Below are 27,386 nucleotides of genomic sequence, written 5' to 3'. Positions count from 1 at the left end.
ACAGGTCTTGTAGAATTCAAACAAGGTTCTACTGTAATAAGATATAGACTTCTGGCCCAAAAAAATAACGCCATTGCCTGTGACTCTGTGAGACCAGCCTGTTTTGTTATTTAGTGATGGGCCTCTTGTTCCTTTTTGGTCAAAACGGAACACGTGAACTAGGGAGAAAAACGGTAATGTAGGCCCAAAAATTTGTAGGATCCAATATGTCCTCTCGTAGTCTCGTCCTACAGGCATTGGATCGAACTCACAATGTAAATGCGTGTGGGTGAGTGGGTCATAACTCTAGGGGACTTTCGAGCTGTTGTGTGGAGATGATCTGAAGATTTGGTCCAAACTATTACAGTCTCTCTGGTTCCATAAATAGGGAGACACGGGTAACATCTCACGTGTCGAATTTCATGTTAAGAGTCACTAGGAAACTAGCAAAGAAAGTTTCTGCCAAGAATGGAAGCAGTGTTTTGAGTGATCGAATGTGGTTTATTCGTTTTTTTTTTTTTCATCTACATAGCTGGGGAGAGATGAAGATGCCTTAGCATTTTCTGGGGATGACTTGGACGCCAAGGGAGGTTTCCGGAGTGCAGTTACGTGGAGGAATCTGGTTGGAGAACAAGAAAGGCTACCAAATCGGGTTATGTGAGCTTTTATGTTGGGGGAGAATATATGGTCCGGTGACTGTAATTGGTGTTCTCCACGTAGGGGTGGTTCGAATTCAAAACTTCAGTCTGGTTGAGGCATATGCTTGCTTGGGAATTTAGAGCCTGTTTGGTTTTTATTCTTATTTTTTTATTTTTAAAAATTATTTTATAATACAGTTTTTAAAATTATTTTTTAAAACTAAATAAAATGAAAATCTGTTTGATTATATTTAAAATTAAAAAATAAATTGATAGTGATAATTATAGGCAGTTAATAATGGTGATTAATAATAAAAAAATAATTAAGATAATTATAATTTTTAATAATTAAATATAATTTATTTTAAAAATAAAAAAACTAAAACGAAAACAACTTGAAGTTGTTTATATTCTTTTGTTTTAAAAATAAAAAATAAAATAATTTTTAGAATAATGAAATAAAAAATATATATTCAAACAAGTTTTAAAGTTTTTTTTATTTTTAAAAACAAAAAATAATTTTTAAAAATAAAAAACAAACAAGTCCTCAATATCCGACTCCCGAATCCAATTCCCCCGTCACCTTTTTTCCCCCTAAGGTTTTAGTAGTTGCTATCAAAAAGTAGTCGTATTGGAATGGGCTCTAATTATCACCAAAATAGGACTGGGTGTTCAGCCATGTTAACCGTATTGATGGACCGGTCTTAATTGAAAAAATAAATTTAAACATTTTGTGTAAAAAAATAAAAAATGTTTAGATAATATTTAATTATATTCTTGTTATGAATATCAAATTTATTGTTGATTGCACAACCATCGTAATAAAATTATTTATTACCAATTATAAATAATCAATATTATCAAGCATGCCGCATAAATTGTCTAATAAAAAAACATTAAGCTTTTGTAATTAACTAAAATCATTAATAAATTGTCATATATATACATATAATACTAAAGAAGAACCAACCATAAGATATAAAATAGCATAATTTTAAATTATTGAGATTTTTTTAAAAAAATATTTTTGACAGATTTTTCACTAATTCTTGACTAGTTTATCTTTTAATGATTTTGGGGGTAATCCTCAGACTAAACCATAAACTAGTTCTCAGTCAAACAGGTCGATCTAGTCTAGTTCAATTATGACAATATCGATAATCGCTTAAATGTAGTGTCTTGGATTTAAATTTGTGTAAATGTAAAATGATGTTTTTGAGACAATTATCTCCAATTAAATTTGACAATCCTTAAATTTGATTAGGTGAAATACCGATAGAAAAAAAATGTTAATGATCGTTATCTGTTTTAGTTTTTGGTTCTAGCATTTTCTGATTGTCATCTTTTTACTTTCCTTGCAAGCGTCATCCTTCATGCAATTGAAATATTTTTTGACACAAAAAGATTAATAAAAAGGAATACAAATGAAATAAAAAAATGTCAAAAATGCTATCGGTGATCTATATTTTTAACAATAACGTATGGAACCACGAATTTATAAGCCACCATGTGGGGCAAAAAACAAAAATTTATTTAAAAGTAAAAGGGTTTTAAGATTTTTTACAAATAAATACAAATATTCTTTTCATTTTAAATTATAAAACACTTTCAAGTAAAATTTATCATTCTAAAATTTAATATGCTTTAATAATATTAAAATTTTATTAAATAAATTTATTTTAATGTTAACTTTTCTCTCTTTATTTAATATTAATTAAGTGTAAATTTAATGTTATTAAATAAAAAATATTTTTTAAAATTTATATTTTTATTTAAAAAAATTATTTAACATACTTATTGAAAATTATTAATATATAAAATTTTATGTAAAAATGTTTTATAATTTAACATACATGAAGTATAATTATTACAAATATGACATCATAGTACGCCCCCCCATCAATTCGTCGTTGAACGTACTGATAAATTGTGAGATTTCTTTTTTTATTTTATTTTCTATAGTGAAGAGATAATTTAAAATAATATGGGGGCCCACACGGCTTCGGATGGGTAAGGTTGGCTTGATGGCTTCCCATATTGAGCGGAAGATCCAAATTCCAAAGCAGAGGCTATCGCATCAACTTGTCGAGGCAACCTTAATCAATAATCAGTCGAGTACCGTGGGTCCCGCATCAGCTTCAAAAAACTGCCTTCAATTGTCTCCAGTTTACCGTGTTATCAATTACAAGAATCTTTTTTATAGAGAAAATGGCAATTAAGGACCCCAACATTAATTACAATTAAGAATCTTGAATTATTAAAATTAAAATAACGGACAATGACCTTACTTGAAAGTTGAAACTAAAAAGATATACACCACTTGAAAGTTGAAACTAAAAAGATATACACCCTCTATCTTTATATAACATATTTTTAATTAAATAATAAAAGTTAATAAAAATTAATTATTTAATTAAAAGTACAATAATATTTTAATTTTATTTTTAATTATTATAAAGAAAAAATGAATTTTTTTAAAAGTTAATTAATGAGAGAATTTATTTTTTTCTTTTCAATTTAATAAGGGTATAATAGTCTATTTATTAAAATATATGCTATGACTTTATATTTAGAGACAAAAAAATTTTAAAAAATTTCTTATGTACATGAACGAAAGGAGCATGACTATATAAAATTGCCTTCACTTGAAAAATAAAAAAGACACTATTGAAACTAGTATGATCAGTCATGACTATTGTTGCCTTGGTTGGGCAAATCAACATTCACGCTTGGGAATGAGTTGCTAAAATTTACTTGTAAAACTTTAGAAAGGCACTTATAAACATACAATAGTCACTTAAAAATTTATTAAAATTACTTTTAAATGTGAAACCAATCAATTATAAATTTTTATACTTACCAATATATAAGTAAATCACTTAGAAAATTATGAAATGACACTATTAAAATTGCTATTATAGGTTGAGACTATTATTAGCCTTACTTAGAAAAACTAGAATCCCAAGTATTACAAGTTAGGACTAATGAAATTACTTTTATACATTGATACTATTGTTAATCCTATTCTTAAATGTGTAACTTGGTTTTTTTAATTAAAATTAATAATAATTCTAACTTATAGTAATAATTTTAGTACTCAAAAATAATTTTATAAACTTGTATAAGTATTTAATTTCAAGTAAAAATCAGGTATTAGAATTTTTAATTATAATTAATAGTCTCATGATATCTTTAATTGTCGTTTTTTCTTTTGTATTAGTATTATTATTAACAACATCAACTACAGGAAGCAAGGTACTTTGGGAGGAGGCTATTGAATGGCCACCACAACTTGGATGGTAAGTGGTCAAGAAGGTGGGAAGGGTTGAGAAGAAATGAGCACAAAACGACAAGCCGTCCACCCGCCGCTTCTGCAGAATTCAATTCATTCAAGAGTCATGGCTTTAATTAAGAAGCGTGACGGACCCGCCACAATCCCCGTCTCATGGTTCATGGAAACTTGAACTTCCCACAACTGAATTGTCCTTCTAAATGTTTGGATACTTTTCACCAAAACGTTGTTTCATGGCAAATCCAAACACGCACGTAGTATAGTACTTCTTTTGTTTTAATTTTGAATTCATTTTTATTTAGGAGGATCGCGTCAAAGACCTTTGGGGGGAAAAACAAAATGGGTCCACTACAATTTGATAATGCTCTACGTCTACTGGCTTTAAAGACTCATGTCTAATTAATTTCCTCATTGAGATAACTGAATTATCCTTAATGACTGAAGAGAAGATACAACACTAAAATTTTTTGTTGGATCTTCTGTAATTAATTTTGTTTCGGTTAACATGTAATATTTCTTTTGTATTCTTCAATCAAGTACAAGTGTAAACTACAAATGAACTCTTGTAAATAAATAAATAAATATTTTATTATAAGTAATTAAACTTTGCTAATCACTTAGGAACTTCTATTGTTAATTTTTTTTCATGTTCCGGAGAGGTATTTCCCAGTCATTAAGAGTAGCCAGTCATTAAAAATTAACGGTAGATAAGCCTTTCGAGCCTTATAGCATTGCATATTGTATTGGACATTTGGATTTTTGGAGCAATTTTTCTTCTTTTGGAAGCGTAGATGCAATTCTCTCTATTTTCAGTTTCATCTCTCAATTCACTTAAAATAAAATTATAATGAAGAACATGAAAGCGCAAATCTATAACGAGCAAAAACTTAAAAGGATAACCCATTCAAAAAATTAATCTATTAAATAGAAGAGTTTTTTAAATTTATAAATTTTACATCACTTATAACGTTTTTTGATGTAACACTCATGTTAATGTCACCTTGTCAAGAGTCAACGTTCATAATAGTTTCATTTCATAGCACTTTTGTTGGCCTTCTGCCTAGGGGTGGAGCCAACAAATTTTATTAAGTGAGACCAAGATAACAAAACATATATATTAATTAAAATAAAGTTAAATATATATATCTAATGTAACATAAATATTTCATTGTATATGTTTATATTTAATTTTAGAACAAAAATAATTTATTAATTTGTCTACAATAAACTTTCAGTAATTTCCTTCTCAACATAACTTATTATTAAATTAGTAAAAAATTTATCTTTCCTATGAGCCTTGAATTATTTAAATATATAATTTGAGTTTAAAGTTCTATTCAATCTAAAAAGTCATATTACTTGCTCACTAAATTTATTATTTAATTTTTTTAATTGATAATTGTAGTAAATAAATATATCAACACAACAATAATATTCAATTGTTATAAATTTTTTATATTAATGAAATCTAATTATATCATAGTAATAACTATTCATATAATTATATATAAGCAAATCATTCATATGATAAATTTTAATATCTTGTTGTTTAAGAAAAAAGTTATGTTTTTAAGAAAAATATATTTTAATCATAACTTTTTGGCCGTTGGGTAAGTTATTTTATGATAGTTACTAAAAACATATCATTCATTATATCATAGAATTTTTGTTGCAATACTTGATAAAATTTGTTAGTAATATTATATTTTTCATAATTTCTTTCATCAAATATATAAAATCAAAGCAAAATCAAATAGTATGAATTTTTTAAGAGTAAGTGTAGCATTATTTTATTAAAAATAAGCAAATTTTATATAATTATATTTTCAAGCTACCAAAATAATTAAAATATACCTAATGTGCTAATTTAGAGGTTGAAAATATATAACTCTTATATTTTAATAAAAAAATTAAAAAATCAAGAGGCCGTGGCTCTTATTAATCTCCCTATTTGTACCCTTACTTTTGTTTGTAAGAACACTTTATGAATAATTTTTTTGTGATATTGAGCTTTTAATGAAAGCATTAATATAATGAGTATAAATTTAAAAAAAATTTATATTAAAAAATTAATTTATTGGATGAGAAAATTTTTTAAATTTATAAATCCCGCACTGTGGGACGCACGACAAAATCCGTATATTTCAGACTTAATTAGTAAAAATTCAACAAATCTTGAAAACGTTTGGGAAAAGACATATCGAAAATTTTGAAAGGGAAATTCATGGGATGTCGTGTGGACAGTGCAGTTGGGCTAGAGGATGCCAAGTGTAAGCGAACTGCGAAGGAACCAAGCAAAGTGCGTGTTCCTGGCGTCAAAAAGATAATCACTAATAAGATACATCGGAGATATGCTTAATTATTGGTATGTACAATTGGCCAAAAAAAATTATTGTTACCTTTTGAAAACCTCTAAAGAACTCTACTTAGATTGAATGGAAATAAAATTCTTAAATAAGACTAAATTTTCAAATGTTATGGATAACATAATTATGCTAGCAAAGCTAGATCAAATATAACACAGTAATATTATATATTATATAAGTATAACGAGAAATAAAACCTCAACATGAGACAAGGTTATATCGATAGAATGGAAGAGGAAAACGAATTCTATTTTTTTGTTATCACTATGTATTGTAATATTTATTTTTTAGTGTTATTTTTTTTTCTTCATCTGAATATTGATTGGCATGCCCATGTAGGACCCACGTTGCAAATCAGGTTCAAACGTAATATGAAATATATATGTTCAAGCATGGAGTTATGGAAATATGTTTTAACAGTTTATAAAGGACTCAACTCAAATGATCACCCTCTCAAAATACCACCTATATTTTAAAATGTATGACATTCCTATCCTATTCCGACTTGCGGGAACGTGCGTGGATAAGGATATTCTTTAATTTTGTTGGCTAAAAAAAAAAACGGAGGATATCTTCGTCTTTTTTTAATGAAAGGGGAGGATATCTTTAATTTTGTGATGAGTATTTAGGAAATTTAAATTTGATGACTGTATTTAATAAAAGCATTCAACTAAGCCTTTGTATTGTTTGCACTGTTAAAATTTATATCAACGATTCAGATAAACTCACCCATTCATTGATATCAAGTGAAATGTGAATTCAAAATTACTGATGTAAATGTCAACGGTATAAATGATATAGGCACTTAATGCTTATATTAAGTACAATTATCAAATATAAATTCATATTTAACACAGTGTTTAAAAACAAAATAGAATAATGAATTAATGAAAGTTAGATCCAGATTTAAAAAATAAATGAGTCGTAAATATAATTTAAAAAGTTATGAGTAAAATGACAGTTGCAATTTGTTAATTTTATTGAAAAATTAACTTTTTTTATCTACAATGAAAACTTATAAATTTGTAGTTGTCTTTTTCCCCCTCCCAAATGGATACTTCATTCATAAATGAAACAAAAGGCTTATTTGATAACCTATTTTAGAAATTGTTTTATGTTTAGTAGGATAAAAAAATAAATTAAATTATTTGATAACATGTTTTCAAAAAGTGTTTAAAATAAAAAAAAATAAATATTGTTCTTGAGAGTAGAAAAACATATATATCTTTTAAATAGTTTGGGATTATTATTATAGAGAATAAGAGAGAATATAAAAAACATTTAATTTTATTATTATTTTTTTATTCTTAAAACATGTTTTATAAAATACCAATTTTCATAACAATAAAACAAAAATAATGTCAAACAAGCCTAAAGTAACAAGCAAATTAGCAAAGAACAAGCAACAAAAGACCAACAAGCAAAAGGGAGACAACCTGAAAGTTCCAAAAACAAAAAAGGAGCTGTGAACAAGTTAACCAATGCCCGACCTTGATGCAATTCTTAAGGGAGAATTTATAATTAGAGAGGCCTCCTGCCTCCATGGCATCCATTGCTAGAAGATGACACAAAGTAAGTGAAGGTCTCTCCACCCACCCAACTGAATACACATCCTTATAAGCTTCAATTGCTAATAAATCAGCAGTCTTATTACCTTTCACAGTTAAGTGATTGGAAGCCAAAGCATCCAAACAATGATGAACCACTTCCCCACAAGTCCATTCACAAATATCAAGCCTTTTGGTCACACACACTGTAGATCAAGTTCTAGCAATCACTTTCAAAAACAATCTTATCGTGCCCCAAATCCAGAGCCAACATCATTGCCTTCTTAAGAGCTAAGACCCCAGTCATAAAAATAGAGAGAGATTTTCTCCACAAAAGGCCAAATAAAACATCCTTATCGTCTTCTACTAAAAAAAAAAAAATCATCCTTGTCGTCCCCACAAATTATTCCAACAGTAGAGTTACTGGTATTCCATTTAAAAGGTCCATCGCAATTAATTTTAAAATGACCACTAGTTGGAAACCTCTAAGTGCATGGCTGGGTAGCGATGCTCTCACCTTCCAGTGTCAATTTCTATTGCTCAGAAGCTGGCCAAAATTTCGAGACAGCAGCCTATGATGTCAAAATGCACTACAAAAAAACAAAAAAAATTGTTTAGAGATATCCAATAATCCTTCTCTAACTAATAAAAATTTTGCTTATAAACATGTAAAGATAGATTTAGAGATGAATATTACAGTCTCAAAAAGGAGCCTTGTTGAATAATTGGAAACAGATTTTTTAAGCCATCTCTTCTTAGGGACAGATTTATTTTGTCTCTAAATAAAAGAAATGCCACCTCTAAGTTTTATAAAAATCTGTTACTACAAAATAGTTTAAAAATTATATAAAATGATAGAAAAAAAATATACTAATCTCTAAATTTGTCTCTAAAAAATTGAAAATTAAATTCATTAAGGCTCAATTGCCGCGTCAATGCCTTACCGCATCACCCGTCACGTCTACATCTAGCACATGCCATGTCACTAGACACCTTATCAGCCACATGTGCATCTACATGTGCCAACTCACCTGACACCTGACACCTTACTCCCTCACATGTGGATCAATTCATGCCACGTCACATGTCACATTACCACCATATACCACGTTATATATTCATTTCAGAATATGCTAAGGCTAAAAATTGATCCCTTAACCTCCTCATTTTTAAGTATTATGTTCTCCTTCTTTACTAATTGAACTGAAATGCACTTGTAATTATTATAAGCAAAATTAAATATGTGTTACTTAACTAAATACACATATATCAAACATTACGTTATTAAAAACTATACATTTATTATTTATTATTTTCTTTTATTAATATAACAAAATTATTTATATGACTACTTATATTATATTTTAATAAAATATTATTTTTTATTTTTTACCAGGAAATATTATATTTTTAGGAAAATGAACTTAAAATGAAACAAATTTTAAATATAAAAATATTGTTTTTAAATGAAAATAATCAAATATATAATTTATTTAAAAATATGTATTATTTTTGTTTATATTAAATTTCTTTTACTTTTATATTCTCTATATTTTTCTCAAAAATTAATAAATAAATGATTAAATTATTCTTTCTCAAAATGGTTAAATGTTTCCCCTTCCTTTCTCAGAAATAAATTTTATCTACAAATTTTTAATTATTTTAATAAAAAAATTAATTTTAACCATATAAATTTTATTAATGGTCATTTTGAAAAATTTTTAATTTTTAATAAATACTAATAACTTTTACAATATAAAATATTTAAATTTAATATTTAGTTTAAATATATTTATTTAAATTTGTGTAATTAAAAATTATTTTTTATCAAATTTATTTAATATGGAACTTTAAATTTTAAATCTTATAAATATGTGATATATATTAATATTTTTTTCTATTTATAATAAATTAAATATTATTTTATTTATATAATTTTCAGTTGTATTATATATTAATAAAATAATTATTTTTATTTTTTTCCTACTATAAAAATGAAAATTATTCATATATCTATATATATAATTAGCATTAAAAATGATAGTTATACTAAAATAATTAATTTTAGTCATATAAATATTATCCATAGTTATTTCAAACATATTTGAATTAATTGTTATTGATATTCAATTTTGTAGACGTTTTGAAATTTTTATTTCATTAACTTATTTTAATGTATTGTTATAAAATATTGTTAGTAAGGAAATTTTTTCATTTGGTGAAAATTTATTAAATATTACAAAAGTACTGAAAAAAATATGAATAACATAAAAGAGATAAAAAATTTAATCTATTATGATTATAGAATAAATTAATGAATATTAAATATGAGTTTATAAAATAAGAATATTTAAACTTATAAAAAGAAGAAAATGAGAATAGAAATATTTAAATGACATACAAAATATTTTTAAATACTCTATAAATTATGAAGATAAATATTTTGAACATAAACCATGAATTTTTCTTGTTTGCATTGAATGGGAAGCTCCCTAAATAATGATGAAATGTTTTATACATCTTTTAAAATTAATTTGTATCTTAATATATTTTAAACATGTGTTAAAATAATTGATAATTTGCAAATTAGAAATATGACTCTGTTTCTAAATTTGTCCCTACTTTAAATTAGAGACATATTAAGCAACAAAAATCATTCCATCTCTAACATATTTATTTCCATCATCTGTAATTCCGTCTCTAAATTGATAAAAATAAAATTATGGAATTTTAAAAATATATGAAGAGGGAATTAAATGGTTAAATTTTTATCTTTAAATACAAAAAAAATGTAAAATTAATATTAGACATTGATTTAGAGATGGCTAGTTTAGGAATGAAATTTATTCATTTCTAAACTTGTCTCTAACATTTTTATTTTTTAAAAAATTAATTTTTTAATGAATAACAATAGAAATCGAGATGGATTTTGTAATGTTTTTTTTTTATATGTATATAAGCTGTTTCTAAATTTGTCTCTATATTTTAAAATATTTTGTAAATTAAACCTATTTTTTAAAAATATAATTAGTCTCTATTTTCATCTTTATTAGATACATTAATTATGTCATTTCTATTATAGTAATTTTTTGTAGTAATAATTAGGGCTGTACATAATGCCCAGCAGCTCTGCATGCCCGACCCATCTGGAGGAAAAAATGCCAGGTCTAAGTCGGAAAAAGCTTTTCCAAGATTGATAAGGCATGGTCAAGCTTATCCTGATCTTTGGATTGGGTAGGGTTTTAGGTTAGGGTATCCAACTAATTGGCTTTGCTCCACTAGAGGTATAATTATTTTTTAAACAAATATTTATGTATAATGTCATTTTGTAGATTTTTTACAGACATAAATAAAAAATAAAAATATTGAAATTCTAAGAAGATCTAACTCAAATTTCAAATTGAAACACCTAAAGAAGACCACTCATTCAATCTACGCATTTCTTGCCTCTGGTCTCTCTCGCTCGGCCTCTCAGGTTCGTCTCAGCTTCGGTCTCTCTCACTTGGCCTCATCCTATCTCCGGTCTCGCTCAACCTCATTAATGAAATTTCTCTCTCCTCGAAAAAATGCTTTTAGATCTACATAAATAATATAATTTTTTTAAAAAAATACTATTTAAAAACTATAAAAAATTGCAAATTATTATTATTTCTTAAATTTTGGATGAAGAAATTATCTATAATAGATAATGGTGGGGCATGGTACTGGACGAGGGATGAGGTTTGTAGGCCTTCCTCCACACATAAAAAGGATAGACCGTGGCGCTCACGGCACCACATGTGCTGACTCATCCAATCAAAACCCGTCAAACTGTCAACCATCATCCCTCGATAATTTTTCTGTTTCTTTTTCTTTTTCTAGCCCCATGTTTTTTTTTTGGGCTATTTTTACACAATAAAAACTGATTTTTTCTGCATCAAATAACATTTAACCCTTCACATATTTAATTCGAATCATATCACTTTTCGCAAAGTAAATCCAATAAATAATCTTTAATTCAAAATTTTTGCACTAGTATGCATAGTACGATTCCTAAAATTGTATATTTTAAACTCAGATTTTGATGATAATGAAATTGTGGATATTGATCCTTGGTCGATTGGTTATTAATTTTATACTTGTCAATGTAAGTTCTAATTGCCACGTGTTTTTAAATGAATTGTGAAGTAATGACATTTTTAAACGAAAAATTGAACCAAACAAAAGGCAGGTGGCTCAATAGTTAAAAAAAAAATCTTGCATTCAAAAAATATAAATCAAATTTTAAAAAATTTAAAAATATAATTGATTCACATTAATATATAAAGGATTATCATTGATATCAAAGGATTTATTATTAAAAATTTAAAAATTTACAAAAAATTTATCATTGACATACAACAGTATATCAATGTCAAGTATAATAAATTAATTATGACATAAAATATAATAAATATTGAGTTGTTTGTTTAATTTAATCTTATGATATGAGTTATACTAGCAAAAATCTCAAAAACGTCATGCATTTTCAAAAGTTGGTTTAATATGTTCAATTTCAAGAAAATGCCAGTATCAATTATTTTTATTTTTAACGTAATAAAATGCATGACTTTTTTAACAACTTACTTTCCGCAAGACTATTTTCCAATATGTTGTGTTAATTGATACATATTGCACCAATATACATACATACATACATACATACATACATACATATATATATACATACATACATATATATATATATATATATTTAATTGGTAAATTTCGTCCATAAACATTTTAAACCCCACAAAGATCGGATTTATGCAACAAGAAAAATATGCGAGAGGACCAGATGGCTGAGTAGTACTTCGTCCGCGACACAAAGAAACTGAATTTTTAAAAAGGAAAAAAGTAACAGAAACATGCACCATGAAAACTAGAATTATATATATATATATATATATATATATCATTATTTACAGATAAAGGGTTCTTCTGAATATAAATTTTCTTACATTTTTGATGTCCTAAATATTCCCGGCCTCTTGAATTTTTTTTTGTCCCCAACAGTACTTTGCTGTTTTTTTAACGGATTTTTTTTATTACGGTTCACGACATTTTTCGTAAACTACAAGTTCATTGGTGTTTGATATAAAATATATGTCCTCTTCCAGCGTATAAAAGCAGATGCTTTATTCTTTTTCTTTTGTTTTTTTTCTCTCCGTTGCTTGTATTTGCGTATCTTGCAAAACAAGGTGAGATTAAATTTTTAAATTGTGTAAGGTGTCAACGCTTGGGTGGTCCTCCTTTGAATTTGCGAGGCATGCTAGAGAAATTGTGTCCTCAAATGAGCATCAGTGATGGTGAATTCTTAAAATTCTTTACTAAAGCGAATTAGAATTAGAATACATAAGTGTGAATATGAAAATGACAGTACATTTCTAGATAGGTAATCACATAGAGCTTATTAATATCTACTCAAGTACGTGTAAAACATCAAATTGACATCAACCTTATAATTTGATAGGAGGATTTTTGTTAAAAATTACTCCCTACATTTCTTAATTATAAATTATCATTAACTAATTTGTATAAATAACGAAAATTAATTAATTAAAATTAGTTAATGTTCTTAAAATTACTCCACCTTTCCAAAAATATCATGATTAAATGCAATGATTCTAACCCCATCTTACTTATCTTGCTCAATCACTCTATCCACCACAACTTCTCAACAATATATATATATATTCCAAGGACACTAGTGAAAACCAAAATATATTATTATTTAAATTAGGGTGTATTTTTTTTTTCTATACTTTCTTTCGAAAAGTACCGAGCACCTTATATTAATAAATGAGATTTTTTTTCCTAAATTATTTTTTAAAGGTGCAAAAAACCCTTCTATTAGTGACCCTTTAATTGAAGGAAATTTTTGCTTATTTGTGAAAATGATTTAGGAGAAAAATGCTCCCCTTATTAATACAAAGTGCCTAGTATTCTTCAGAGAAAAATGTAAGAATAAAAATACACTTTAATTCTTATTATTTTGTAAATTTTACAAAATGATTTATATCTATAAATATGGAAAGCTTCTAAAAGAGACTTGTAAATATTTAAAAAAAAAGTGCAAACAATATTGTTAATTTATATAAAACCTCCAACATGAATGCGAACAATTCTTGAAATGCATGACAAATTCGCTTCCCCCACCCCCCTAAAGGTAGAAAAGTTTCGTAATATTACCATTGAATTTTGAGCATGTGTTACTTGCCGTTTTTGTAGAAAATCTTGATGCCCAATTAATCCATTCATATGTAAAGTGCTAATCATCATGCTCTGGCATCCTTTAATATATATTTTGGATTGAAGAGTATTTTTATCTCTCATCTCAATCACTTCTTTTATTACAAATTATAAAATTATTTTGAAAAAATTTTTGTCTCAAAATATAAAACAATTTAATAAAAATAATATTTTATTAATAATATTTTTGTAATATCTTTTAAATAAAAAGAGAATTGAAATAATATTGTAACATATTATTAAATGTATAAGAATATTTTTAAAATTTTATATTTTTATTTTTAAAAAAATAAGTTTATAAAGTGTTATTATTGTGTTTTATTATTACGCACAATTTTCTCTCAAGTTATCTTATAAGTTGAAATAGAGGAAATATTAAACAAGAAAGTATGGCATCTTAATTTGTTTTTTCTGCAGTGCAATATTTTTTTATCATTAACAAATATTAATTTTAACTATTAGTTGATCAAAAAATATAAAAAAAATATCTCAATAATTATAAAAAACAACACTGATTATGTCTTTTAAATTGTAAATAAATATTATAAGACAAATATTATTTCTTGCTCATGCAAATGGAAAAATACTACTTTGACTAGCTCCTAGGTAATTATTGAATCACCATTGTTACCAACAACATAAGTAATTAATTTAAAAAATTATTTTTTTAATATTATCCTATTACAATATTTATAGATTAATATTTAATAATTTTGATTATTATTTATAAATATTTATTCAAAATTTATAAATTATATTTTAACAATTTAAAACTCAATTAATATAATTGAGATTTACAAATGAATGTGTTTTCAGTTAAGTTATAAATTAAAAGAAGTTAGTCTGCTAATATTGTTGTCCAGACAATTCCCAATTTAGACATGATTGTGATCCATCTTAGTTGGTTTTGTGTGTTGCAAAATTTGAAATTAATTAATCATACTTTCCATAACACGCGTAAATTATAATTTATTATGATTTATTAGAGCAATATAATTACATTAATGTTATAATAGTATAAAATAACTAATCACAAGACATGAAAAGTAGCTCAAATGCAAGAAACAACTTGTCTAACTTGCAAGTAGTCCATGCTAAGATCGATATAAAACATAAAATTTATTTACTTGGCATTATTTATAACTCATAAATAATATTTGCATCTTTTAATGCATAAATAACATAATTGTTATGAAATGTTTAAATAAGATTTCAATATTCAAAACCAATTTATTATTTATAAAAAATAATTGGGAGTGATGAACTTGTAGTTATAGTTAGTCATAAAAAAATTGTTAAATGTTAATCTATATAGATTTTGTCATTGAGCTACAGTGTAATTCCAAATCATAGGCAATATATATAGTAATTTAATAAGAAAATTAATGCCAGAAAAGGACTTAAAGAGTAAGTGTAATCAGTTAGCTCATTTTGTGTAATATCAATGCCCTATTTTACTCCTCCTCGTGTATCATTCTCTCTAATCTCTTTTCTGCCAAAAAGAAGACAATTATAGTGCGTGCTTAAAACATAGCAATATATAGTTTAAAAAATGATGCCAAAGTTGAAAACCGTAACGCATTTACACACGCACACGCAATCTCAAATAGTTACAAGAGGCCTCCAAAACCGAACTGAACTAGTGAGAAGCAATTGGAAAGGATATATTCTAGAAAATTATTCTGAAAAAACTTTGGCTTTACCACTCTGGAATTAGAGCTGCACGAAAGTCCGGTTAGACTGGACTTGTCTAGTTTAATAAAAAAATTGATCTTAAAAAATTAAAAGGCAAAAAATATCAGACTAATTTTTTTAGGTAGATCAGGCGAGAGATTAAGCTCCCAAATCACAAACTTATGAAATTACTTTAATAAAATTTTAATTATTTTTACTATATTTGAGTAATTTGAAATTTAAAAGTGGCATTTCCTTAATTCACATTTTATCCTTCTATTGAATATAATTTTAATTTAATTTGCTACTAAATTATTATTGTAATGTATATTATACATGTTGTTAAAGTTTATTGAATGTTGTTATTATTGTTGTTGAAGTTATGAATTTGAATAATGTGACTTGTAATTGAAATATTTGTTGTTGTTAGAGATTGTTATAAATTTTTTATAATTATAAATATTTTTATTATTTTGATTTAGTTTATGAAGATGAAGTGAATTATTATTTTTCATATAAAAAAAAAGCTAAGTAAATACAAAATTATTGAGAACAATTTTTTAGTCTTATGAATCAAGTCTAATTTTGTTAATTTTTGAATTGTAATTAAACTAGATTGAATTATAAGTTGTTTAATCTAATTTTTTTTACTCCTTTCGTTAAAAAGTATAAAGCATTTTTAACTAAATTGTACTATTCAATAAAGTTTTTATTTACTTTTAAATTAACTCTATTTTTTTATATTTACCTTTATTAACTATCCTATAATAAATATAAAGTCATCATCAATAGAGGTATTTTGAAAAAAATAATAATTACATTTTAAAAGATTAAAAATACTTTATATTTTTAAATATTTAACTCTTTAAAAAATATTTTACATATAAAAGAAGCCAAATTTCGAATTAAATCAAAATATAATCTTATCTAACTCCCTGTGTAACCCCATCGGACAGCAAAGAATTCATACCAAACCCAGGGAGGTAAGAGGCTGTTCTCATTTTTTTAAAGGGAGATAATAAACTAAAAAGAGGCAAAAAAAAAAAAAATTCCTAGGCTTTTCTCATTTTTTACTCTATAAATAAGGGACAGATGTTTCCGATCCTAGGCTTGAAGGCGCAGCGCTCGTTCTTCTTAGCCTCTTCTCTTCTCTTTCGTCCTCGGCGTCTTCCGCTTCTCAATCCAAACCTAGACCCCAATATGGTTGGACCCTCCCAACCTCCTAAGTCCACCCTCAAGTTCCTCTGTAGCTACGGCGGCAAAATCCTTCCCCGCTATCCCGACGGCAAGCTCCGTTATATCGGTGGCCATACGCGTGTCCTCTCCGTCGACCGCTCTATTCCCTTTTCCGGTTAGTTTTCTTCTAGTCTGTTGCTCTTTCTTTTAGTTACGCCTTTTTTTTTTTTTTGAGGGAGGGTCAAGTACGTTTCTGATAGAAGCGAGAACTCCGTGAATGGGATTGACCTGTTTGGAGCGATATTGAGAGAAAGCTTTTATTCTTCTTGTTGCTGTTGTTGATTCATTGTGTAATACAGAGCTGTTGGTGAAGTTGGGAGAGCTCTGTGGCTCGGCAACTGTGATACTTCGCTGTCAATTTCCCACCGAAGATCTCGATGCTTTGGTATCCATCAGCTCCGACGAGGATCTGGCGAATCTTATCGAGGAATACGATCTTGTTGCGCCGCCTTCGTCTTTAAAGATTAGAGCGTTCCTTTCGCCGCCGAAATCGTTCCAGAAAAAAACTTCTATTCCGTCCTCCTCGTCTATGTTAAAATCATCATCATCTTCATCAACATCGTCGCCGTCGTCGTCGCCTCACAATTCTACTGCTGGTAGTTGTGGATGTTCTACTTGTGGCTGTAGTCCTAGGTATTCGGTGTTGGTGACGCCGGTCGTCGAGCGATGTGTACATCAGATGTTGGCGCCGATGGCGTATGACATGAGAAAATCTGCTGGGAGGAATATTCCTCTTCCTCAATATGCTTACCCGATGCAGGGTAACCCACGCCACATTAGCGTTGTGCACAGCGGGAACCACTGGCAATAGAGCCAGAGTGATCTGAATCATGGATATGATGGGAACTGTTTGGAATCTAACAGAAGCAAGACGAGCTTAAAATATTATAATTATAATTAAAACATCGTAAGATAAAGTTGGGATCTATGATGTAAAAGGGACTGTAAATCTTTAAGACGGCTTGTCCTCCTAGCTTGTGTTCCTTGGCCATTACATTAATTTCAGTCCTATTACATTTTTTGGGTGTCAAACTTGCGATGGTGAGTTCGTTTCGTTCTGTTTTGCTAGCGCCTATGGTTGCCTTTCCTTCTGGAAATTCCATATAGAAACTATTCTTTTCCTCCGATCACCCTTCAAAGTCTTGTTCCTGTTATCTTGCCTCCTTCCTCGCTACGGTTGTCACTGTGTCCTGCTATTTTTGATTTCGTAATCCTTTTGCTTTTCATCCGTCGTCAGTTTAATTGCAATTTCTTCCCCAATTTTTTTTTTTGGGACCAGTGTCCCAGTTTGATTAATTGTTTGATTGTTTGTGTGCAGGTTGAATGATTAGAATGAGGCGGCTCAATAAGGAAGCTGCAACGAATAATCCCTGCTGGTCACTGATTGCATTTGACAAGCTGTGCGACTGTAAGTTTCGACAGGACTACAATTTTGTTGGGATCTGTCTTCTCTATCTATGGATCTCTCTTATACTGTTGCAGAGACTGGCTGCATCATGTTCTATGGTCCATTCGTTTGTTTTTTTAAATTAAAAGTGAATTATTTCTTCCGATTATTGACCATTTTAAAGACAATAGCTTGTCATTGGTCATATAAAGAACTGTCCTTTACCCTTATTTTCCTCTGAAGACCAGGAGGCAATCTTTAAGGAAGTATCTGTGTTACTATTACAGATATCCTTTACCCTTATTTGCATACTGTTTTGTTCTTCTATTCAATGAATTTATACAGCTAAGTTATTGGCGTTTGAGTTCAGGTTTGGTGTTGGAAGCAGATTCAAGAACAAACATCAAATGGGGATGCTGTTTCGAATCTCATGGAATTGGGAACCAAACACTAAATTGAAGCTTTCTTAAAATGGAATGTCATAGAACATGCAAAAGTGAAAGGTGTGAACTGATCCTACAAAACTATCTCGGCACAGTTGGCGCAAGGAAGTTTGCCACAATAACTTGAATACAATAATATAGAGATTCCGACACAAAAAAGGGGAATTTTAAAAAGGAAAAACAAAAAACAAAGAACAAGATAGAAAAGCATCCCAAGACTTGGAATATAGAACTTTGATTTGAAGATAGGGTTGTGGTGTGGCATCTCCAAACGGCCGGAGAGGGACAATACGTGAATACGATTTTGGTTGGAAGCAAAAGGACCCGTCCTTCCCCGCAATTCTGAAGGGCAAGATTCTGTTAGCTGTCAAGTTTTAGAAAGATATGAGATCTTCACGCGCCCGAAAACCCGGACCTAACTATATTTTTAAAAGACTATAATATCAAGAAGGTCTGAAAAAATCAGAAAGTCAATTAACGTTAGATTAAAAGGTGAAAATATTCATTAAATTTTTTTAGGAGCTCCTCATGAACTTGGTATAATAAATAAAACAATTTTTATTCTGTTAAAATTGACTAAAAAAAAAAGGAAGTGAATATAAGATATAAAAATATTTATAAACTTCCTCTTATGGTATTCTAAAGTCAACATTAATAATGCATAGGTAGTCATTAATTTTATAACATAGGCCAACAATTTCTAACCTATTTAGTATTCTTTTTAGGACTTCATAATCAATATTATTTTATTTTAACAGATTGAAAAAAATTAAATTTAATAATTTAAATTAAACTTGATGAATTAGGTTTAAAAAAATTTGAGTCAAGTTTAAATTTAGCCTTAATACTTAAATTTTTTATTTTTAATAAAGTAAAATTAAAATTAAATAAAAATTAAAAATTTTAATTTTTTAAGATAAAAATTGAAATTGATTAAGAAGTAAAATAAAATAATATTTAATAATTTAAATATTTGAGTTAATTCGAATAAGGCTAAAAGTCTCAGTTGTTGACGTCAAGTTTGATTGTATAATTTTTTTTTATAAAGTTAATAGATATTTATGTACTATTGTTAATTTAAGAATATTAAAAACTTTTAAAAAAAGTTTAAAGGTATTTTTGTACCTTTTGTTTACTTCTTTTTTAATAGTCAATATTAATGGATGTTAGTCAAATTTAATAGAATAGGTATTGATGTACTTATTATAACAAGTTAATTGATATTTTTACACTTTTGTTTATTTAGGGATATTGGATACCTCTGAATTTTTTTTGAAAAAATTAATCATTTAATTTTTTTTATTTTTGATTCAGTTGTAATTCAATATCTAAACCTTGACTTGTTGTAATTAGTCTCTAAAGTTTTCACTTTATTCTAATTTAGTCCTTGAATTTTGCTTCTTTTAATTTAGTCCATATAGTTTCAATCACTTAAATATTAATTCATATATTTTAAAAATAAAATTATAAAGATTGAAAATATGTTAAAATTTATTACTAATATTTTAAATTACTAAACCTTTTTAATTTTTATAAATTTTATAAAATATTAAAAGCGTAAAATATTTTTTATTTTTATAATTTTATTTTTGAAAATATAGGGATTAATATTTAAGTAGTTGAAACTTTAGAAATTAAATTATAAAAGGTAAAATTCAGAAATTAAGTTACAATCAAGTTAAAATTATAAGAATTGAGTTATAACTGAATTAAAATTATAAGATTAATTTTTTTCTTTCTATTTAACCCATTAATGTTTATCACATATGAGAAGGGAGTTTAGGTTTGTTATATTCTTGCTGCCCCCCACCATATGCGATCTTTTATAGTTGGATTCCTCCATGTTTTAATTTGATCATGTCTTTTTAAAAGAATTGGGTCTGCCGGGTTTTCAGTATGGACTTGCATAAAGGTTTTTAGACTCTGAACACTGAATGGAACGCCTTTGTAGTTCTTTCAGTGATTATGGACGGGGAAGGAAGGGTGTTGGGGGAGAGCAGGAGAAAAGCATTTGAAAAACCCTCAACCTACTATTACTTTTAGCTTGTAGACGAAGCTGATGGTTTTTTTTTTTAAAAAAAAAGAAGAAGACGAAGCTGCTTGTAGTTCCAGCTCTTGATCTCTATCTTGCTCATTAATAACTCTAACTAACCTTGGTTGTGACGTGAAGGTGTCTTTGAGTATTATTATGATCGATCTATCAATTTCTTTATTTATTAATCTAGAGATAAGGTCGAATGGACCTTCGATGGTGACCCAGAGAAAGATGATCCGGCGGGAAGCTCCTTGATTTTGCTCATAGTTATCACTCTAATAAGATCTGAACTGTTTAAATTCAATTTAGATAGTTTAAATTTAAATTTTTTAATAATAAATTCATTTTAATAAAATAAATATTTAAAAATTATTTTTATTTTTATTCTGTATCTGTTAAAATAAAATTTACTTAAAATATGAAAATAATTAATATTAAACTATTTTGTCCATTGCTGATCTCCATGTTCACACTCATCATCATTAAAGTGATGAGGCACATGACCGGAACTTCATCCTTTTTATGGAAAAAAACTTGTTGAGATAATACAACACAATATTCTTATTAAAAAAAATAATAATACAATACACTATTGGTGGATGAGTGTGACAAGTGCGGCACGAAACTGGAATGAATTCCCTCCCCACAAAAAAAACGATTCCTAGTAATGGACATCAAATCAGAAGATAATGAAAACTTGGGGAAAAGTTTCATATGGAATTCTTTTGTATTTAGTTATCACTTTTTTAACCAAAATATAATAAATATACAAGTTTTTAGTGATAATAATATGATAGTATATTAGTATATATTTTTTTGCATATAGATTATTAGTTTTTAAAATATTTATTTATTATGTTCTAATTAGATAACTTGATATAAAAATACAAAGATTAGCGTTCAAGTTCAACTATAAAAAATATAGATATTGACCCTATAATTTCGGAAAAGAAATCAATGGAAATAATTCAGTCTCATTTTTTTTTTAAAAAAAACCCAGAAAATGCAAGATGCATTGTCTTCTTCCGCCCGGTAGAAGAATTAGTGCTTGGGCCTTAGTGATGGCTGCAGAGGGGGGAAAAAAACTGTTATTGCCAGGTAATAATTGATTTGTTAAGCTAGATTAGAAAAGTCTAATAATCTATTTACTCGAATCATTTTCCTTTAATTTAAATAAATTTATTATTATACATGGCACTGCCATTATTTATGAAGATAAGACAAGAGCTAGTGGTATGTTTTCTGGAATATTGCATGTTTAGAGTTGTTAAGGTTCTCTGTTTCTTTCACTTAACCACATGATTCTGTTACACTTTTTATTATTATTAAATAAAACAAGTGTTCTAAATGATTAATTGTTGTTCTGAAATCTATGTATTTAATCAACAAACGATGGGTTAAACAATAATAGAACTTCTCATTTCTTAATGGTACATTATTGAAAATTTGAAATGCCATTATGCGACAGATGTGGGCCATTTTCATGGGACTTTGCCGTGTGATTTACTCTTTTGTACCTATTTATAAGGTATTTTAACATGTTTTATCATAAATAAAAAAAATTTTAAAATTTATTAACTATATCTAGAAATTTAATTGTTTTTTAATTTTATTTTTATTAAATATATTCTCCCTCTGTTCAAAAATATAAGGCATTTTTTTAATGAGTTTGATGTTAAAAAAATGTAAGATATTTTTAATCTTTTGAGACGTTATCATTATTATTTTTTAAAAGTACCCCTATTAATTACTAACTTTATATGAAAAGATAGGGTTAGTTTAAAAGTAGTTAACTACTTTATTGGAGTGATATTTGATTAAAAATGCCTTATATTTTTGAATAAGAAGAATATATTTTAATAATGCATTTTCTCTCTCCAACATTCAATAGATGTCAAATGAGAAAATTTATAATGAAAATTTAATAAAATGATTTATAGATAGAATTAAAATTTTTTTTTCTCTCTTCCTAATAAATAGAACCAGAAGAAGTATAGAATTGATAATATGGGTTGAGTTAAAGCAAAATTGTGGCCAATTAGGGTTGCACTGTATAATTTAAATTTGCTATAAGTCGGTAGATTGATAGAAATATAACATATGCAAGATTAGGCTATACTAACTTATAACCCACTATGGGCTAACCCAAGGGGTCACGAGCTAACCCATATTACCAGCTCTTACTGGTCTGGGTTTTAAAAAAAGAAAACCAAGATTTTACCGAACAAAGGTAGATTTTACCGAACAATGGGCAATTTTTCCTGTGCGGGCTTTAATGGCTTGTTGGGCCTCGTACAACACCGTGGTGTTTTTTTTTTGGATAAAAAACACCATGGTTGTTGGAAGTGAGTACGGGCTTGGTGAATATAAGTGGGCTCCACTCGTTTTCATCCGGACCATCCCTGTAAGGGACAACGGGTATTGCTAAGTTTTTTTTTTTTTTTGGACCAGCTGATTTCTAAGTTTAAGAAGGGTTTAAATTTGTTTTTTTATAAAAAAAGGGAAAACAAATTGTTCAGGAGAAAATTTTCAAGTATTAATTTTACTTGAAATAAGTTATTGTTGCCAAAACTAGCTATTATGCATCTTTCTCAAATGAGGGCTGGTTGTAAGTGACCCTTGACGAGTGTGGATTTATGGGGTGTGTTTTCTGGTTCTACCTTATGGGATAAGTTCTTGTTACAAAGATTTAATTTTAATTTTTTAAAAAATTCAATTCTAGAGCTTTAAAAATATAATTGTACTAGGATTTTTAATATGAACTTCACGAGGCTAAGATTTTCACAAGAAAATCTTTTCAAAATTTTCTATCCATTTTTGTGCAAAAAAAAGTAAACAGAAAATATTGAAAAACTTGTCATTAACAGTATTATTGTGATTTTTGCTTTAATTGCGTTTTGAAAACAAAATAGTCAAGCATTAGAATTTTTTTGCCTAATTTTAGAAAACAAACAAAACTACTCTCATATATGAAAACAAAACTGATTTGGCAATAGGTTATTTCGCCAGAATACTTCTCCCTTTGGGTCATGGTTCCATTTGTACTGCAAAGAAGAAATTTCTGGAAAATGAACTTTTCTGGAAAGATTAACCCACCATATGATCACATGCTACTGGATAAACATAATAAATAAAATAATATGTTTGAATAATTATCTAGTTATCTTCCACACCAAACTTGATTGAAAATTAGAGATAAAATCATAAAATAGAGTAAATATCTTTGATATATAGAGGTTAAATAATATAAAAAATTAAAGAAAAAATAATTTCAGAAAAAAAGAGCATTTTACTCCAAATTAATAGATTTTATTTTATATAATATAATGGTAATTATTTTTTGGGAGAATGAAAAATAAGAATTTTGTAAGAATATTAATTTCAAATTAGAATTTTTCAACACTAATATTTTCAAATTTCAATATTTCTTCTACCATATTGCAGTACTAAAATTTTTAATTTAACATTATTGTTTTTATAAGATCCTTATAATTGCAATTTCTCCAAAAATATATTTTTTTGCCATTAAAATACCATTTAATTATTGAAAACAACTTACATGGTTTTAAATAAAAAAACAAGGTATTGAAAGCTTTGAACCACTAAGATAATGCTTTTAAGTTGTGTTTTAACTATGATTGAATTGAGATCAACATCATAATTAAAATAATAAAATTTAACTAAAATACATAAAAACATTTATCTATAAACATAATAAGAGTAATATTTAAATAATAAAGATATTAATTTATAAGTAAAGAAAAAATTCATGAATAAATCACGTATAATCCAACAAAACATAATTACTTAAGTGCAATCGATGAGTTACTACTCTTTCTTTCATTTCTTTAAAGTCAAAATAATGTTGTTTTACACTTAGGAAGAAGAGAGAAAAAAATAAAGTCCAACTCGATCAATCACATATTCACACCCAACACGGCTTATTAAACTTGTGAAATAATTCACTTATTTGACTTACTGACTGGAGTTTGGTTTGAATACAAAGATAAAAACAACAGCAACTAATATGAACGTATTCATGAGATTGACAATAAGTCAACAGCATAGAATTGAAGAGCATGAACAGCATCAATTGTCCATAGAGATAGCAGCAACTTGACATACGCTAAATCAGATCATGTAAAATTAGTGCCACGTAAGCAAATTAAACCAGAGGACTGATTTAGGCAATCTCAGGCCAAGTTGGTGAATCTCCAGTTCTCCAAAAACATCTCCATCGTGCAAACGTATTGATAGGGTGGTGGGACAAGTGCCTCTCCTATAACATTCAACTTCTTATAATGACGTTGACGCAATATCCAAACTTTTCACTATTAATTAATTACAAATTACAGTATGTTGCTTTTACTTTTTCTGGCTGAAAAAAATACTACAAACTATAATCACGGGCCAAAAAGAAAGAAAAAAAAAAACAATTAACAGCAGTTAGAATTAATTTTTACAACGGTTGAAAAAATAATGATGTTGAAAGTTAAGCACTTTCCATGTTAGTCCAACCGCTGCGGTAAATTATTTCTACAGCGGCTACAAAACCAACGTCAAAAGATGTTAAATAATTCAAAAACATTAGTATGAAGCTTTCATCAGTTGCAGGTCAAAAAAAAAAAGGAAAAAAAAATTTTCATCGGTTGGAAGGTTTCAACACCTGTTATATTCATTCAACATTGATTGATTATAACTGATGTTGAAAGTATCTTTTTTTTTTTTATATTACATTAATTTCTACATATTTTCCCATCCTGTAATGAAAAATGCAATTCATTTATAGTACATAATAATTATAACCAACTAGAACAGTTCAATCACATAATAACAATCTTAATTCAATAAAACTATAAAAAAATTAAGATTAATGATTATTTTTATTCTAAACAATACACAAATATTTAGAAATAATTCGAAACTTAATTATAAATTATTTATATCCTCATTTATTTGATCTTCAAATGATGAAGAAGGTTGAAATTACTATTCACGAAATAGAAGAATGAGACATGTTTACTTGTCCAAAATATAATTTAACTTATAAAAATTAATAACCAATATATTAATATATCAATCGATATATACTACCAATGTTCAATGTATAAAATACATTCATAAGACATGAACATTTTTCTATTTTGTTTCACGAGATTTTATATGATGCATGGAAAATGTTCTTTATTTTAGGCATGAAAAAATGGGTCATATTTCAAAATAAAATGACTATAACTTCCTAGAAGAATTAATTAAGTAATTGTAATTGTAATTGGGGTTAATGAACCTCTTAAATCCTAAACTATTACTTGAATAATATTTTATATCTTGAACTTTTAAAATAAGCATCATGTACCCTAAATTATTACTTGAATAGCCAATTACCCTTGTTGTTAATTTATATATAATTGCTGTTACTTTTGATTTTGTGAGGCTCAGTCAAGTCAAGGGTTAATGTGACACTAGTCCCCTCTTGACATGAGCTGGACTATATAACTGTTAACATTGTGTGGATAAATGGGCAACAGTAATTTGCTTTGAATTTACAAGTTGAGGTGAGTTTTTGCTCATTTTAAGAATTCAGATTCAACATGTTATTTGAGTAATAGTTTAAAATCTAAGATGCTCATTAACCCTTGTAATTGTATTAACTAACACATCACTCATCATAAATATTTTTACCATAAATTATATACTTTTCAATTAGGGTACTGCAAATCAACGATTGTCATTAAATTGATTAAAACACTAATACAAAGGTTAATTGTTAAAGCCATTATTGTCAAACTTACAAGTTTTGAGTTTAATTTTTTTATATTTTAACTTATAAAATCGTATCAACACACTTACAGATTTAAATTAGATGCAAATTTAATTAAATTTGTAAGTTGACTTTATAAGTTTATTGTTTTTATATTTCTAGTTTACAAAATTGTGTTAACTCATTTATAAACTCACATTAAATATAAATTAGTTAAACTCATAATTTTTTTTCTAATTAAGCAAGTTAAATATATACTATAAAACTTTATTAAAAGAGAAATAAAATTCATAAAACAAAAGCTAATATTATTAAAAAAGAAAACAAAAAATAAAATTTTTATTTTGAATATAATAGTCTATCCATAGTTAGATTCAATTTCAATAATTTGTATTAAAATATATTTAAATTAAATTATAATTATATTTTATATTTTAATTATTTAATTACATATTTGTAATTATTATTTATTAACAAAAGATGAGTTTACCTTTTCCAGTTTACATCTCGTAATGAGTTTACTTAAACTGGCCTGCTTAACATCCCTAATTAAAAGTTAAAACCTAATCAAGTCATATTAGACAGATCATAAAAGAATCATTTCATTGAAACAAAATCAAGACCACTAATTTACTAAAGTCTCAGTACCCCAATGTTTTCCACTCGTATACAGTGTAGTAGTGAAGTGACCCCCGGCACGTGAAGTTAGTTTCATGGACGTCGCCGATTAAGCCCAATCCATCAGTGTTGGTTCATCC

At 27.2% G+C, this 27,386-nt stretch overlaps 1 protein-coding gene across 1 annotated transcript; it reads left to right on the top strand.

Moving 5' to 3' along the window:
- The first annotated feature begins 16,886 nt into the window (after positions 1-16,886).
- LOC129321268 (uncharacterized) lies at positions 16,887-18,692 on the top strand. The gene is made up of 2 exons (XM_054966985.1): positions 16,887-17,117; positions 17,302-18,692. Exons 1-2 carry the CDS (start codon positions 16,967-16,969, stop codon positions 17,811-17,813), a joined length of 663 nt encoding a protein of 220 aa, XP_054822960.1. The 5' UTR covers positions 16,887-16,966; the 3' UTR covers positions 17,814-18,692.
- Positions 18,693-27,386: the final 8,694 nt, after the last annotated feature.

This window comes from Prosopis cineraria, unplaced genomic scaffold (genome assembly GCF_029017545.1).
Source record: "Prosopis cineraria cultivar Desert tree isolate PC_DT_omini unplaced genomic scaffold, ASM2901754v1 PC10, whole genome shotgun sequence".
Taxonomy (NCBI): Eukaryota; Viridiplantae; Streptophyta; class Magnoliopsida; order Fabales; family Fabaceae; genus Prosopis; species Prosopis cineraria.
The sequence above is the reverse complement of the archived record's forward strand: the minus strand, read 5'-3'. Positions and strand labels throughout refer to the sequence as shown.